The sequence below is a fragment of the Spermophilus citellus genome, assembly GCF_964194105.1.
Source record: "Spermophilus citellus genome assembly, chromosome: 6".
Taxonomy (NCBI): domain Eukaryota; kingdom Metazoa; phylum Chordata; class Mammalia; order Rodentia; family Sciuridae; genus Spermophilus; species Spermophilus citellus.
This window is the reverse complement of record NC_138187.1, coordinates 126043590-126057567: the sequence shown is the minus strand read 5'-3', so window position 1 is coordinate 126057567 and position 13978 is coordinate 126043590. Positions and strand designations below refer to the sequence as shown.

Here is a 13978-nt window from a genome sequence, read left to right as displayed (position 1 = left end):
CTGGAATAGCACCAGCTGCAGGCCCATGAGCAGTCTGGGGGAGACCAGTGTGCATCTCCGGCCTTGGCATGGGAGGCTGGGCTGGGGCCAGTGAGATTCTGATTAGGGAGTGATTTTAGTTTTTATGGTGTGGGAGTAGGGTTTGGTCTGTGACCACCAAATGCAAAGTAGCTACCCACCCACCCTGAAGGAATAAGGCTTCTGCCAGCAGATCCCTAGATCCAAGCAGACAGAAGTTGGTGGTTGGTGGCAGGGTGGAATAATTGGCTCTGGGTAAGGCCTTTGTTTGCTGCCCTCAAACATACGTGTTACTAGTGTGTGAAGGAAAAGAACCTTTTCATCTTTGAGGACTGTCATCTTTAATCATCAGAATATCTTTGAAAGGAGAAAGGCTTCGATATTCCCTTTCATGCAATTTGCATGAAATGAGGTTTTAAAGTATAATGCGTTTTAAAATGCACTTTGCAGATGAGTTAATGTGTTTTTTCTTTTTTCTTTTTTTTCTTAAATGGAGCCTGAACTTAAAATTCCCTTGATGGCACTTTCCGATGGTCTGCAGGTTGACAATCCCTTAGGTTGGAAATCTCTCAAATGAAATGCTTTACATATAGACGAGAGTGCAGCCTTGCTCATTAGCAAGTGTCTGCTCTTCCCACTGCTTGGTGCTTTAAAGAAGAGTCCATTAGACTCAAGGTACAAGTGGATTATAATAATGGCACAACCCTACGGACAGACAAAAATGACCTTTTTTTTTAGGTAAAAGCAAATAGAATGAAAAAGTTGGGTTGTCCCCCTCTTCCTGTATGCATTTGTACAGTTAAGGAATGTTTCCTTTGCTTTGAATGAGGCCCTCATCTAAAAGGGAGCATTGTAGAGAGAGGTCCAGCCTTTTTGGTCCTGTTGTGACACATAATTATGCTTTATCAAACCTGGTAGGGAAGTTTTGGCCTGAGGAAAGTAGGTAAGTTATTATTAGGAGGCAGTCAGCCACAAACGGCGCCTCATGGTTCTTGATAATTACAGATATTTGTCATTTTTAGGTTGCACATGGTTTGGGGAGGATAAGGGGGCCTTACCTTGAACTGGCATTGAAGTGTGATTGCCTGGGGCCCAGAGGTGACTGGGAAGGTGTGTTTTGTGGATAGCCTGGCAGAGATGCCCTGGCTTTCTGCAGGGCCACCTCCACTCCAGCTGCTGTCTCTAATCCCAGGGATGGGGCTACACATTGATGGTGCCCTGTGGCCTCAGGTGCAGGTCTCGTCTGCAGGGGACCTGAGTTTAGGGTAGGTGTTTGCTCAGAGGCCTTCAGCCTGTGTGCAGAGCTACTCGTTTAGAAACCAGAAACATTCTGTTGTGTGAAGATTGTCTCCTGCCAACATTGCTTTTGGGGCCATTATCACATTCAGCCAGATGACTTGCTTCTGTCCAAGACCATAGGCACTGAGAAAGACGTGTCTGTTGCTCTAGAATGATTTTTGGTGCCTCTCAATATCTTGTCCTTGTTAGTGGCCTTGGTGTGAACTCTCAGCCTCCACAGATGAATGGATTCCATGCATTTTAGCCATCCAAGCTGCTATAATGAAAGTCGATTTCCCCCTGCCCTCAAATCCTGGAGGCTAGGAAGTCTAGGATTGAGGCACCAGTAATCTTGGGGTCTGGTGAGGATCTACTTCCTGGTTTACAGAAGACCCTCTTCTCATTGTGTCACCACATGGTGTAAGGGATAGGTCTTTGGGGTCCCTTTTCTAAGGGTGCTAATCCCAGTTATGAGGGCTTTGTGCTGGTGACCTCATAACGTCAAAGGTCCTACTTCCTAATACCATGACTGAAGAGCTAGGATTTCTACATATGAACTTCAGAGGGACATTGAAACTACAGCACTGTTTGTGTATTGGGGTTTTCTGAGCTGCTGGTGGTCATTAAAAGATTTGCTTCAGTGAGTTGGGAAAAAGAAAGTGAACAAAGAAACTCGGTACGTGGCTAAGAAGTTGAAAGGAGGAGGTGGGAAGGTAAGGAGACATAAAGATGACTCTAGCATAAAAGAATACATGATCATAGAAGATGTTGGCCTTTGCGAGATAGGCTTCCTGGGAAAGTCCTGGCGCTAGGCATCATTTTAGAAGCAGGGTGCAGAAATCCAAGGACTTTGAGTGTTTTCCTCACCAGCAGAGGTTCAAAGTTTTCACAGTATTATAAAATTACATTACTTTGCCCAAATTACAGAAGGAATTGATTTTTAATTGTTAACAATAACTGAAATCTCACTATCCAAAGATGATCGTGATTTGGGTGTTTATCAGTCTTTCATGTTATATACAGTGAACAAAAATTATTTTCATGGCTCTATAATACCAAAGGACAGTCATATTGGATCAATCCTCTACTGTAGGATATATATATATTTTTTGTTCTCAAATAGCAGGTATTAATGAGCTGGCAGATAGTTGTTACAGCATTGAGGATGTACTGATCGACTGTCTTGTAGGTCCGTTGCTGTGGACTTGTAGGGCCTCTCAGAGCATGTGTGCTGGAGGTGAATTTTGACGTGAAACTGTTCTTGGTTTATGCCCAGAAAGGGGGTCTGCCCTGGGTCATTGTTGTACAGCTGTCATTGCAGCTACCTCTGACCACTACAAGTACCAGGGTAATCCTCCTCCTTGGAGACCCCTTTCCAAATAGAGCTGTTCAGGTCAAAGCCTGCCAGGTGAATCCTTTAATAGCAGATGCCATTTGTTTCCTAACAATTCAGTCTGGTTTGGCTGGACAGAATGTCTTCCTGAGGTGAACTGAGGGAAACGAAGAAATTCCTGTTTTGTGAGTTTACATGAACAAGATATAAACCAATGAGCTCTCCAGGGCGTAGCCAAACAGATGGCAAATGGAAAAAGTCCTTTCTGCTACTTACTATAATGCTACTGAGCCAGCCAGAATTTCTTAGCATGGTTTCTTGGTATAGCACAGTTTGAGAAAGTGGTAGACTGTATGTTAATAAGTTTCCTGGCCTAGAGCTCTCCCTTTGCCAGCTGCTGCACCTTGGTGGTTAGAGGGGAGAGAGAAGCTGAGGTGGTATCTTGGGGTCCTCAGCTAGGTTGGCCTTTCTGGTTTACTTGTGTCTTGAGCCCCACATGTCAGAAGTGAAGCCAAGTCTACTTCCTCTTTCAGCCTGTTTGCAGGTTCAGCTTTTTATTTGGCATGGCCTCACCTCGGAATCTCAAGGCAGCCTCCAGCTCAGTAGACCCGAGATCTCGTAAGATCCAGAAAACTACTTACCTGCTCTCTGGTTTATCTGTGTGTGTGTGTGTGTGTGTGTGTGTGTGTGTGTTTATATGGTGCTAAAAGGATGACATTGAATTCACGTCAAATTGGATAGCAAGTTTATGAATTCTAGAATCGGTTTAGATTATTGTATATTGCTTGTGCAGTAGATGAGACTTCACAACTAGGCTGCTTTGGTAGAACTGTGATGTGGTGTTGTGGGCACCCCCCCTGTATTGTCCCCATATGTTGAGGATAATCTCGGCACAGCCTGAGCATCTCAAATTTGAAATGCTCCAAAATCTGAAAGTTTTGGGGCAGATTTTCAGACTGGGCACTCAACTAGTAGAGTCTGTGTAGATAGTCTAAAATCTGAAAAATTGAAATACTCTTGGTCTCAAGCATTTCAGATAAGGGCTAGTGGGATTGTAATTCCTCTCTGAACAACATGAACACCTCTCTCTCACCTTTGATGTTTGGCCATGAACTTTCTTTCTCTTCATGCTGCCCTGAAGCTGGTGTTCTAGGACTCCAGAGGGGAGAACATGAAGAAGGTACATGAAGGCTATCAGTTACCTGGTGCTTTCAATATGCTAAGTGCTGTACTTAGTACTTAAGTGCTTTTTCATGACAACTTTTTTTTTCTTCCCATGTGAGGAAACCAAGACTGGTTGCTCAGGATCACACAGTTCTATGGTTTGTGCTACAATTGGACCTTGACTTAGACTCTAAAGTCTTGTGTTCTTAACTAATATATTGCTGCTGAGCAGGACACATATCACTGTTAGGTTGACTTTATTTCAAAAACAACTTTAGGTAAAATAACACACATTTAATATCTTTATACTTAATCTTTCTTTCTCTCTCAGGCTGGCTCCCACTTTCTCTCTTGTCAGCTGGTGCCTCTTCCTGACTTAGCCTGACTCTGCAGACATGAGTGAATGTAGGAAGAAGACAGATAGGTTGACACCTAGATTCCACAGATGCCAAGGTCCCCGGGGGTGGGGGTTCAGGGGCAAAATACACTAAGCACTGCCTCCCAGCCAGGTAGCTTGTTGGTTGGTCCCACCCTATTCCTTTTCTGGGACAGTCTTCCAGCTCAGATATGACATTTTCACCCAAGAAAATGGTTTCCAAGGCAACCCAACGCAACCTTCTGTTAGCAGAAATGGCAATAATTTTTGAGCAGTTTATTAAGAACATCATTGAAGGGACTATCTGAAGGTTTTTGGAAATCAAGGCACCATTTAATACCACCTTCTCCTTTGTTTCCATTTTAGATGCAGCAGCAAGAACTCCCCTCCCTGAGGGACAGCCTCTGTGTCCTTGCCCGAGGCCTGGGCCGCCTTCTCTGCTGGTGGGGGCTGGCCGAGCTGATGGCTCGCCTCATGTACATGCATGCCATCTACAGCAGCATCCCCCTTCTGGAGACCGTCTCTTCTTGGACCTTAGGTAATTGTGGAAACCACTGTTGCTAGGACAAGCATCAGAGGTTGGCCTCAGAATTAAGTGGGTTCAGGGTGCTGTGGCTTTGCACAGACCTTTTATTTTAAACCATTCCCTCTTGTGGCTAAAATTATACATGTGAGAAGTTTGTGTCTGGAGGGGTGGCCTGGGAGTGAGGAATGTAGTGACCCCCTCCTTGTCGCAGAATCCTGCCCAGCTTAGCAGGGTGTGCATCTTGATATGTGGCTGCATTGCATTTGGCATTAGAGAGCAGGAGTTGCTGGGGGCAGCCTTGGAGTCCATTCTAAGAGAAAGCACTCCAAGACTGTGTTATTCTATAGTCATTGTTGTTCTTTTTGTGTGAGATACGAAGGAAGGAGTGTGAGCTTTAACATCAGACAGACATAGGTTTGAACCCCAGTCTACCAGCCAATAATGGGCTTTGGTGTCTTATTGAGTATTAGCATCCTCGTGTCTAAAGTGAGACTTGTTTTTGCAGAGTTTTGAGGATTACATAAAATAATGCGCTTTAAGGGTGTATTCATAGTGTCTGGTGCACAGGGTAAGTGAGGGGTGTGTTTGTGTACTTGTGTGTGTTCCCTTGGCCTGTTTCTTCTCTACCCCTCTTCTCTCCATCTGCCTGCAAGGTGGAGCGAAAGTCTTATTTCCTCAGCAGGACATAGCCTCCGGTATAGAATTTGTGAAGAAACCTGTCCTTTATTCCTCTGGCCAAAACAACAGTGTGTTGCCCTGTTCAGAACTACCTCTCCTCCTTGCCTTGTTCTGCTCCTTTGGAGAACTCCAGCGGTGGCCGAGTTCTGCCTGTGGTCTGACCTCTAGTTTTTAAAGACAGCTGGAGGTGTGTGATCTTCCAGGCAGATTAAGCTGCTCCCTGCCAAGGGCAAGAGTAGAAGCCTGTTTTATCTGTTCGGTGACTTATAGATTTATAAATCTTGGTTGTCCTTGGTTTTTACACATGCTCAATCAGAATGTTTTAAGGAGAAAACCTTTTAGGATTGAAAAATGCCAAACAGTTTAAATGAGTCTCTTCTTTCCCAGTAGATTTTTTTAAACTAGCTTTGTGCAGCTTCTTACAGCATTCTTTGACAGAAGGTTCTTTTAATTTTTTTTTACTATGTAATAACTACAGATTTATGGGACATGATGTGATGTCAGTACATATATTGAAGGCATACTGATCAAATTGGAGTGATTAGCATTTCTCATTTCTTTGGAGCATTTGAGTTCCTTCTAGATCTTTTATAGGTGGGGCTGATACTATCAAGTTTTAATGATATGATGAGACAAATGGAATAGGGTTAAATAGCCTAGACTAAATCAGTTGTAGAGCATCCAAATTAAAGGAATTTCTGTTGGAGTCTTTTTTTAATTGAGTATAACTTGGGGCTTTAAATAGTAAAGAAAAGTTGCTACATATAACAATTACACCTAAGATCAGCACTACGCATGGTAAATTTGGTAGCGCAGATGCTACCAATGATTACTTTCTTACCATGCACTTTAACCAGAATCCTAGAGGCCCTTTGTATCATCCCATCCTGTCAATCTCCTGTTTCTACCTCTGGTTTTGTTTATCATTCCCTTTCCTTTCATTGTACTTTGACCACAGTCAAATCTCTAAAATTACATATCTTAAGACCTCTTTATATACATTAGATCCACATTTTTTTTTTCTTTGCCATAGAGGGGATTGAACCCAGGATCTTGTGCGTAGGCTAAGCCAAGTGCTCTATGGCTGAGTAACATCTCCAGCCTTGTGTTCTTTGACTTCTAAAAAATTTTTTTTACCCCCACAATGGTTTCCGAGAAGTGCCCATGTTGGTATGTGTAGCCACAGAGTTTTCACTGTCACTGTTGTGGAGCACCCCTGTGCATTTGTGTACTACAAGTCATCTGTTCTATGTGTTGGAAGACATTTGAGTTTGCTATTTCATGTTCTGCATTTCTGAGAGTTTCTTGGGGCTCACATGCAAGGATTCCCCAATGTAGCAAACTCTTTGGTATACCACCAATAAATAGTAAGAAATGCACTTTGTGTGTGTGTGTGTGTGTGTGTGTGTGTGTATGTGTGTATGTAAACTATCACAAAGCAATACTTTAATGCACCAGCAAAGTGCTGACTTACTAATTTATGAAAAAATGCTGCTTAGAAACTTCAACTGAAATGGATGTGGTGGCTCATACCTGTAACCCAGCTACTACAGAGGATGAAGCAATAAGATCTTGGGTTCAAGGCCAGCCTCAGCAACATAGTGAGATCCTGTCTAAAAAAAAACAGAGCTGGGGATTTAACTCGGTGGAAGGATTCACCTGGAATCAATCTCTAGTACCACAAAACAAAACTGAAAAATCCCCATTTGACTGGGCGAGTTGCTATCAAGGGTTTGTGAAAGTGTAATAAATAAACCTAAAAATGGAATTGGGTTGTATGCAGTATGCATGTTAAGATTTACAAGGTAATACCAAGTTACTTTTTAAGCTGGTTAAAAGAATTAATGCTCCTCTTGGCAGTGTCTGAGAGTTTCGCCCCTTGAAATTCTCCTTGGCACTTGATATTGGCTTTTAATTTCAAAAAAACGTGGGTATGAATCAGATCTCCTAGTTTTAATTTGCATTTCCTTAATTACTAATGAGCATGTGCATCTTTTCATAGGTCTATAGGACTCAGATTAATCATCTTCAGTGGTATGACCATTAATAACTTTTGCTCATTTTTCTGAGATTTTTTAATGGAGTCACAGGAGTTATTTATTCTATATTACCATCTTTTTAAAGTTTGTGTAAGCAAATATTAATATCCTTCTGATTTGTGGTTCGACTTTTTTTTTTACTGTTGTCTTTTGATAAATAGTCCTTATTTTAATGCAGTAGTATTGATAGAATTTCCTTGATACTTCATGCCCTTTTTTGGTGGGGGAGGTGGGTCTTTTAAAATAAGTCTTTGTGACATTGGGGTAGGAAAGACATTCTCTTCTAAATCTTTTAAAAATAAAGCTTTTGTTATTATGTACATTTTCATTGTAGATAATGAAAAATCTGGATCATCCATAATTTTAAAATGAAAGCATTGTGTCTATCCAGAGAGCATTGTATCGAAGATCACATCTGATAAAATCTTATCCTTCTTCATTTTTTAATGCCTCATGTACAGTGTTCCCAAATAAGCTTATGTTCTGTGTGTATATGTGTGTGGTGTGTATATAAGTATATATTTTTGTAACTTTAGATTTAAATGATCTCTACACATGATTAAATTTTTAACTGATGTTCAGAAAATCTAGATTTTTTACCAGTTAACCCCAAACATCCTTCATATTCTATTTGGTAAGTAGTACCACCTGTTGTATCTACTTGTTCTGTCCTTAGACTGTCTTAATGTAGCACCATCCCTTTCTATGTCATCGACTTGGACCAGGTCATTTCTTTCAGGATGTTCTACCTTATGCCTCCTAATGAGGCCATTCAGCTTAGTCTCCCTTGACCTATATTTCTTAAAAACTGAAAGTTATATCAAAATGCTTAATGGATTTTAAAGTTAATTACTTTTAGCTACCTCAGAGGTGATAGTGTATACTTGAGCTCTTCCCTAATTTTTATTAAAAGTTTTAACTAAACACTAGAAAATTTTCAGGAACTACATAATAAACATGATGTAGCCATCGGATAGATTAACATTTTTCCTATGTTCTCCTTTCTAATCTCAATTATGTATCACATGTATCATAACTAATATCTAGTCTCTTTATATTTTTCTATCTCCAAAATGTTTTTGGCTATTTTCTCAACCTAGACTCTATCCAAATGCATCATTTGATTTGATTTTTTTTTGTTTACCTCAAGGTTTAATAGTTCAACCACTTTTTAAAATAATTATTTTTGAAAAATCCATACCTGTGATCTTACAGAATATCCTATATATAGGATATTTTTTTGTTTCATTATTCTCAAATTTGTTTTTATATTATGTCTGTTTTCTGTAAACTGAAAGTTGGGTCTATATTATTTAGAGATTTGCTGTATGAAAACTTAATTATTTTTTGAAAAATCACTTCATATGGGATGCTATATGCCTCATTTATTTATTTTTTTTTACTTGAATATAAATCCCTGAATTCTTTTTTTTTTACTCTTTTTTTTAATTTTATTGTTGGTTGTTCAAAACATTACATAGTTCTTAATATACCATATTTCACAGATTGATTCAAGTGGGTTATGAACTCCCATTTTTACCCCGTATCCTCATTTATTTTTGAGAAGCATACAATGTCAGGTCGTCTCTGCTATTTGCATTGCTGAGCTACATCACCTGCATGTTGAGCTACATCACCTGCAGGTCTCCACCTTGTAAAGATACATTTAATCCCCTTGCCATTGGCACTTACCACATGATGTTAATTTAGTGCACCATGATACCCTGTTCCTTAATAACCTAGAATAATGTTATTGAATAGGTTTTGCATTCTTTAATGAACCATGTCTGCATCAGTTTTTTTCCCCACTGGAGTTGGAAATGCTGATCGTCTAAATCTATCATTACAGTTTTGGTGTTCTGTAAAGAACTTTCCCTTATAAATTGGATTTGAATAGTTTCTCATTAAGTCTGGGCAAACGTGTGGTAATGTCAGTTTAAATATTTTTTTTTCAAAGTAAGAAGTTAGTGAAATGCTCCCATCCAGTGGTAATTTTCAAATGAAATTGTTTTAAGCATCAACAATCAAAATAACTACGTTTAAAACAAAATCATTTTGGTTTTTGATGCTTAAATGGTCCCAAAGGTGGTCAAGCTGGCATCTCTGTTCTTTTTGTACCTCTATTTGCTTCTGAGCATTTCCTTGCTTTCTGGAATGACAAATGTCCCAGTGCTCACCTTGGATTTTCCTGGGTCCAGTATTGGAATCTGCCAGATCTCCAGAGAAACTTTGGTTCTTTTTAGTTGGGAGACTGTACTTAGGAGCTGAGAGCCGAGTTTTCATTGCTATAGGGGTGTGATTGCTTGGAGCCTTTTCAGTGCACAGACTTAGAAATATTTTCCATAAAATATACTCCCACGAGTTTGTATTGATATTTTAAATTCAAGTTTACTTACTGTTTCTTAGCACCTTAGATTTTTGTTTGTGCCTTTTTACTTTAAGTCAATGAGAATTTCTGTTCCTAATTACATAACTGTTGACTTATTTGTCCTCATGCTATATATAAAATAGTCTCACAATTACACTTAGCATTATGACTCAAAATATAACCACTGAGTAGCATTTTATAAGAAATAATTTCAGTTCTTTTTGCTGTTATAATGTATACTAAGTGGGTATATACTGCATTCAAACTACTGGAAGTAGTGTTCAAAATTTGTGATCATTACTGCTTTGATATTTGAGATTAATTTTTGAATTTTGGATTTCTTTGTTTAATTATCAATTATTTGAATTTTCTTTGGTACTTTGGTACTTCATATTTGCAAGGTCTTTTTCAGTTTCATGTGTGTATACACACATATTGATATATGTGTATGCATAAAACAGTCCTTGGTATCCATGGAGGGGTTGGCTCCAGGACTCCCCCTTGAAGTTCAAAATCTGCAGATACTTGGGTTCCTTCTATAAAATGGCACATAGCCAACACATGTCCTCATGTGTCCTTTAACTCCTGTCTAGATTACTTATAATTCCTAAAACTATATACATAGCATTTATATTGTATTATCTAGGAAATAATGACAAAAAATCTGTTCATGTTCAGTACAGAAACAATTTTTTTGAATATTTGATTTATGGTTGATCAAAAGCATGAATGTGAAACTCGGATAAGGAGAGCTGTGTTTTCAAACATGTTAAGCATTTTGTGTTCTAGAGCTATAGATGATTTAAAATATCTTAGTCTCACTCTCCATCTCACTATCAATTTTCACCCATGTTCTAGGGGTTCTGATTGTGAATTCATGTTCTTTGCCATTTTTGTCTTTGGAATTCTTTAGCATCTGGATTTGATGCATCCAGAGGAGGTTTATTTCTGCCAGGTCCCTGGAGGTGTTAGCACCTTGGTGCTACTTTAAAGTTCTGGCTTGGGTTTTTGGGGCTATGTGGGTCATGGGAATTTTGGCCTTTGGAAATCTAGATTTTTGTGGAATCTCATCCTAAGCTCCTCTGTAATGTGGGCTCCAAGTGTTGCTGCCAATCCTCACATGTGGCTGATGTAAAGTCAAGGGCCTCAGGGTCTGACAGATGCAACCATAGCAAAGACGAGCAGCTCTGATCACCCATCTTTCTGCTTGGGTTGTTTTTGTTTCTGCCCTCCAAGGACTTTATTCATTTTCCAAATAGCTGGTTATATATTTAAAAGTATGCTTTTAAATATTTTATCCAACATTTAAATATTCTCAGGGATGGTTATCTGGATGGGTAATCTGCTATCTGGCCATAAATGCAAGTCCCCTGTGCCTCTTTGTAAGAAGAAGGCAAATCTCCCAAGAAGTCCCCCAGCAGCCTTCTTGGTGGCTCATGGCACAAACTGGGTCATACCCCCATCCATGTTGTAGTCGGGCTCCCACAAAGGGAACGGGTGCCTGTGATTAGCTGAGAACCAGGAATTTCTTCTAGGTCATGTGGGGAAGAGGTCAGACAAATGAACAAACTTGCACCCTCAACATTGAGGACTGGAGAAGGGAGTTGTTTGGGCAACCGGTAATGTTCATCTATTTCTGAATGCAAAATGGCAGTACGGTGTTTTGGAAATTTAAAAAATTAACATGAGGGGCACCCAGGAAAAACTTCTGTTTCATGTCATTCTTAAAACAATTTTGGGATCGTAATTTGTAAGGTGACTACATTCCATTTTAAAGATCTGTTTTAGATCTATCGACTTGGCATAATATCTATTTGCTTTTTCCCCCAAAAGTGTCCTGATTTGAGTAAAACGGTCACAGTCTTAATAATTTTCTCTTTGCCAACCTGTACTCTATTTTAAAAATATTTTTAAAATTGTAGATGGACACAATGCCTTTATTTTATTTTTTTATTTTTATGTGGTACCAGATTGAACCCAGAGCCTCACCCAGGCTAGTCAAGTGCTCTACCACTGAGCCACAACCACAGCTGCCCAGTACTGCATTCTTAGTCAAATCCTGACTCCAGATAGTAAGCCTTTTGTATTAACCCTTTCCAAACTTGAAAACATTTTTACTCTGAATTCCCTTTGCACTTGAGTATTTAGCATATGAGCTGAGAGCTGTCATATTCATTTCTCTACTCAGTAAGCATTTATTGGGTGCCAGGTTTTGCACTTGGCCCTGGGGGTATAAAGATGAATGGGATGTCTCCTTGTTCTTATGACTCATTCTAGAGAAGTCATATGAAGAAAATAGACTTTCTTCATTTTATATATAGTTTTATAGGACTGAGATAGATGTCTGCAAAGACTCAGTGGTCAGAGGGCATACAAAGAAGAGGGGATTATCTGCCTCTTTACATGGGAAAGAACAGGTCATAAAATCATCATAGGGTAAACTGATGCATCTGTTGGTTCTAAGAAATCAGGTGGATGGGCCGATGAAGGGGTTGGGGCTGTGACATGAACAAAGGTCCTTGGTTGGGTGGGTTACTCTGAGGCATTCAGGGAAGGATGAGTTCTAAGTTGAACTGGATGCAGAGTTGAGATAAAACGGGGCATGTTTCTGGGAAGGTAGCAAAGGGTTTTATTATGGGGAGTTTCTGGATCATGCTAAAGATTTGCATGGTAGTATTTAAATGGTGAGGAATAGGATTAAATCTAGGGTTTAGAAATGTCAATCTGATTGCAGTGAGGAAGATGAATCGGAGTGAGTCTGAAACTAGGTGATAGAGATGGACATTTTGGAACCATTGCTTATATATGTGATCACTGAGGCTATGGGAGTGAAGAATTTCCTAGAAAAATGTCAAAGGAGAAGGAAGGAGAGCCAAGTATGGAACCTTAAGGAATGCCAACATGTAAGAGGATGGTAGAAAGGGCTGGCTATGAATGAATGAAGGAGGAAGCAAACAGTTTCATGAGGAAAGAAGTGCTGACGAGAGGCTGAGCAGGAGAATGAAGTCTTTCACTGCAGCAAACAGGAAGTCATGGCTGACTTTGTTCATTTTGGGGGTGAAAAATTTGGGATAAGTCAAAGATGAGAAAACAGAAGCAGCAGCTGATGCAGTGTCACTGACTGGTGTGTCCAGTGGGTCCTGATGGCTTCATTTATCCTTGTGGTGGACCTGCCATCTCTGTGCCACTCCCTGGAGCTTTCCTCTCCGGGCATGTGGCATTAGGGCACATTGTGACAAGAAACCCCTTTACTACGCATAGGCTTTCCCCCCAGCTTTAGGGTTTGGTGGCTGATCACTCTTGGGATGTTCAGAGAAGGCGAGAGAATAAGGCACAAGGAGGTTAGGAGCTTGCAAAGGCCATGCAGGTCCTGGACCCTGACTAGTGTTTTTTTTTTTTTTTTTTTTGGTACAGAGGATTGAACTAAGGGGTGTTTCACCACTGGCCAGATTACCAAATTATTATTATTATTATTATTATTTGAGACAGGGTCTTCATAAGTTGCTGAGGTTGGCTTTGAACTTGGAGTCCTCTTGCCTCGGCCTTCAGAGTTGCTGGGATTATAGGTGAGCCCCACCACACGGGCTCTAATTTCTTTTTGAAATTATGAAGATGTCATTTTATTTCATCCCTTTTACTCTCTTGATCACAGAAGATGCTCTCTTCTGTAATAGCCTTCCTCCCCATCCTAAAATTGCAATCAAATGTGAGACAGCACAGGCAGAATAAAGGATGTCTCTTGGGCAAGAAAATGTACAACTGGGTTTTTTCCAAGGATCTTAGAACTGAGTGATGTTTTACCCTGCCCAGAAATGACCCTTCTGACCACCCCCAAGCAGAGAACTGTTTTAGAGAAACAATACTGCTTCAGCCTTTGGTGTCTGTCTCCCTCCGTGCTCACTGTGGAAATGCTTAACGAACGCTCCTCTAGCTGCTTTAAAGAAAAATTCCATAAGAACAATGCCTTGTGGATGGCATTAGATTGGTGTTCTCAGGAGTGGCCAGATATCCTGGTTAGTGATCCAAGATCTTGCATAAGGCAGCAAAGAGAAGCTTTGCATCTTTATGTTGTTCCAGAAAGCGATCCCTACAAAACGAAGAGGAATAGCTGTGTTGGTCAGGGTTATCGTGGGATGCATTTGTGGTTAATCAAAGGAAGAGGACATCCATGAACTCTATGGGAGGTGTTGAATCCTCT

At 40.2% G+C, this 13978-nt stretch overlaps 1 protein-coding gene across 2 annotated transcripts in view; it reads left to right on the top strand.

The window, feature by feature from the left end:
* The window catches only part of HHAT (hedgehog acyltransferase), a 311192-nt gene that overhangs the window by 75812 nt on the left and 221402 nt on the right, over positions 1–13978 (top strand). For both annotated transcript variants that reach the window (XM_081298856.1, XM_081298857.1), the window contains one exon: positions 4536–4707. In XM_081298856.1, the coding sequence (XP_081154982.1) occupies positions 4536–4707 (172 nt within the window). The remainder of the gene's footprint in view (positions 1–4535; positions 4708–13978) is intronic.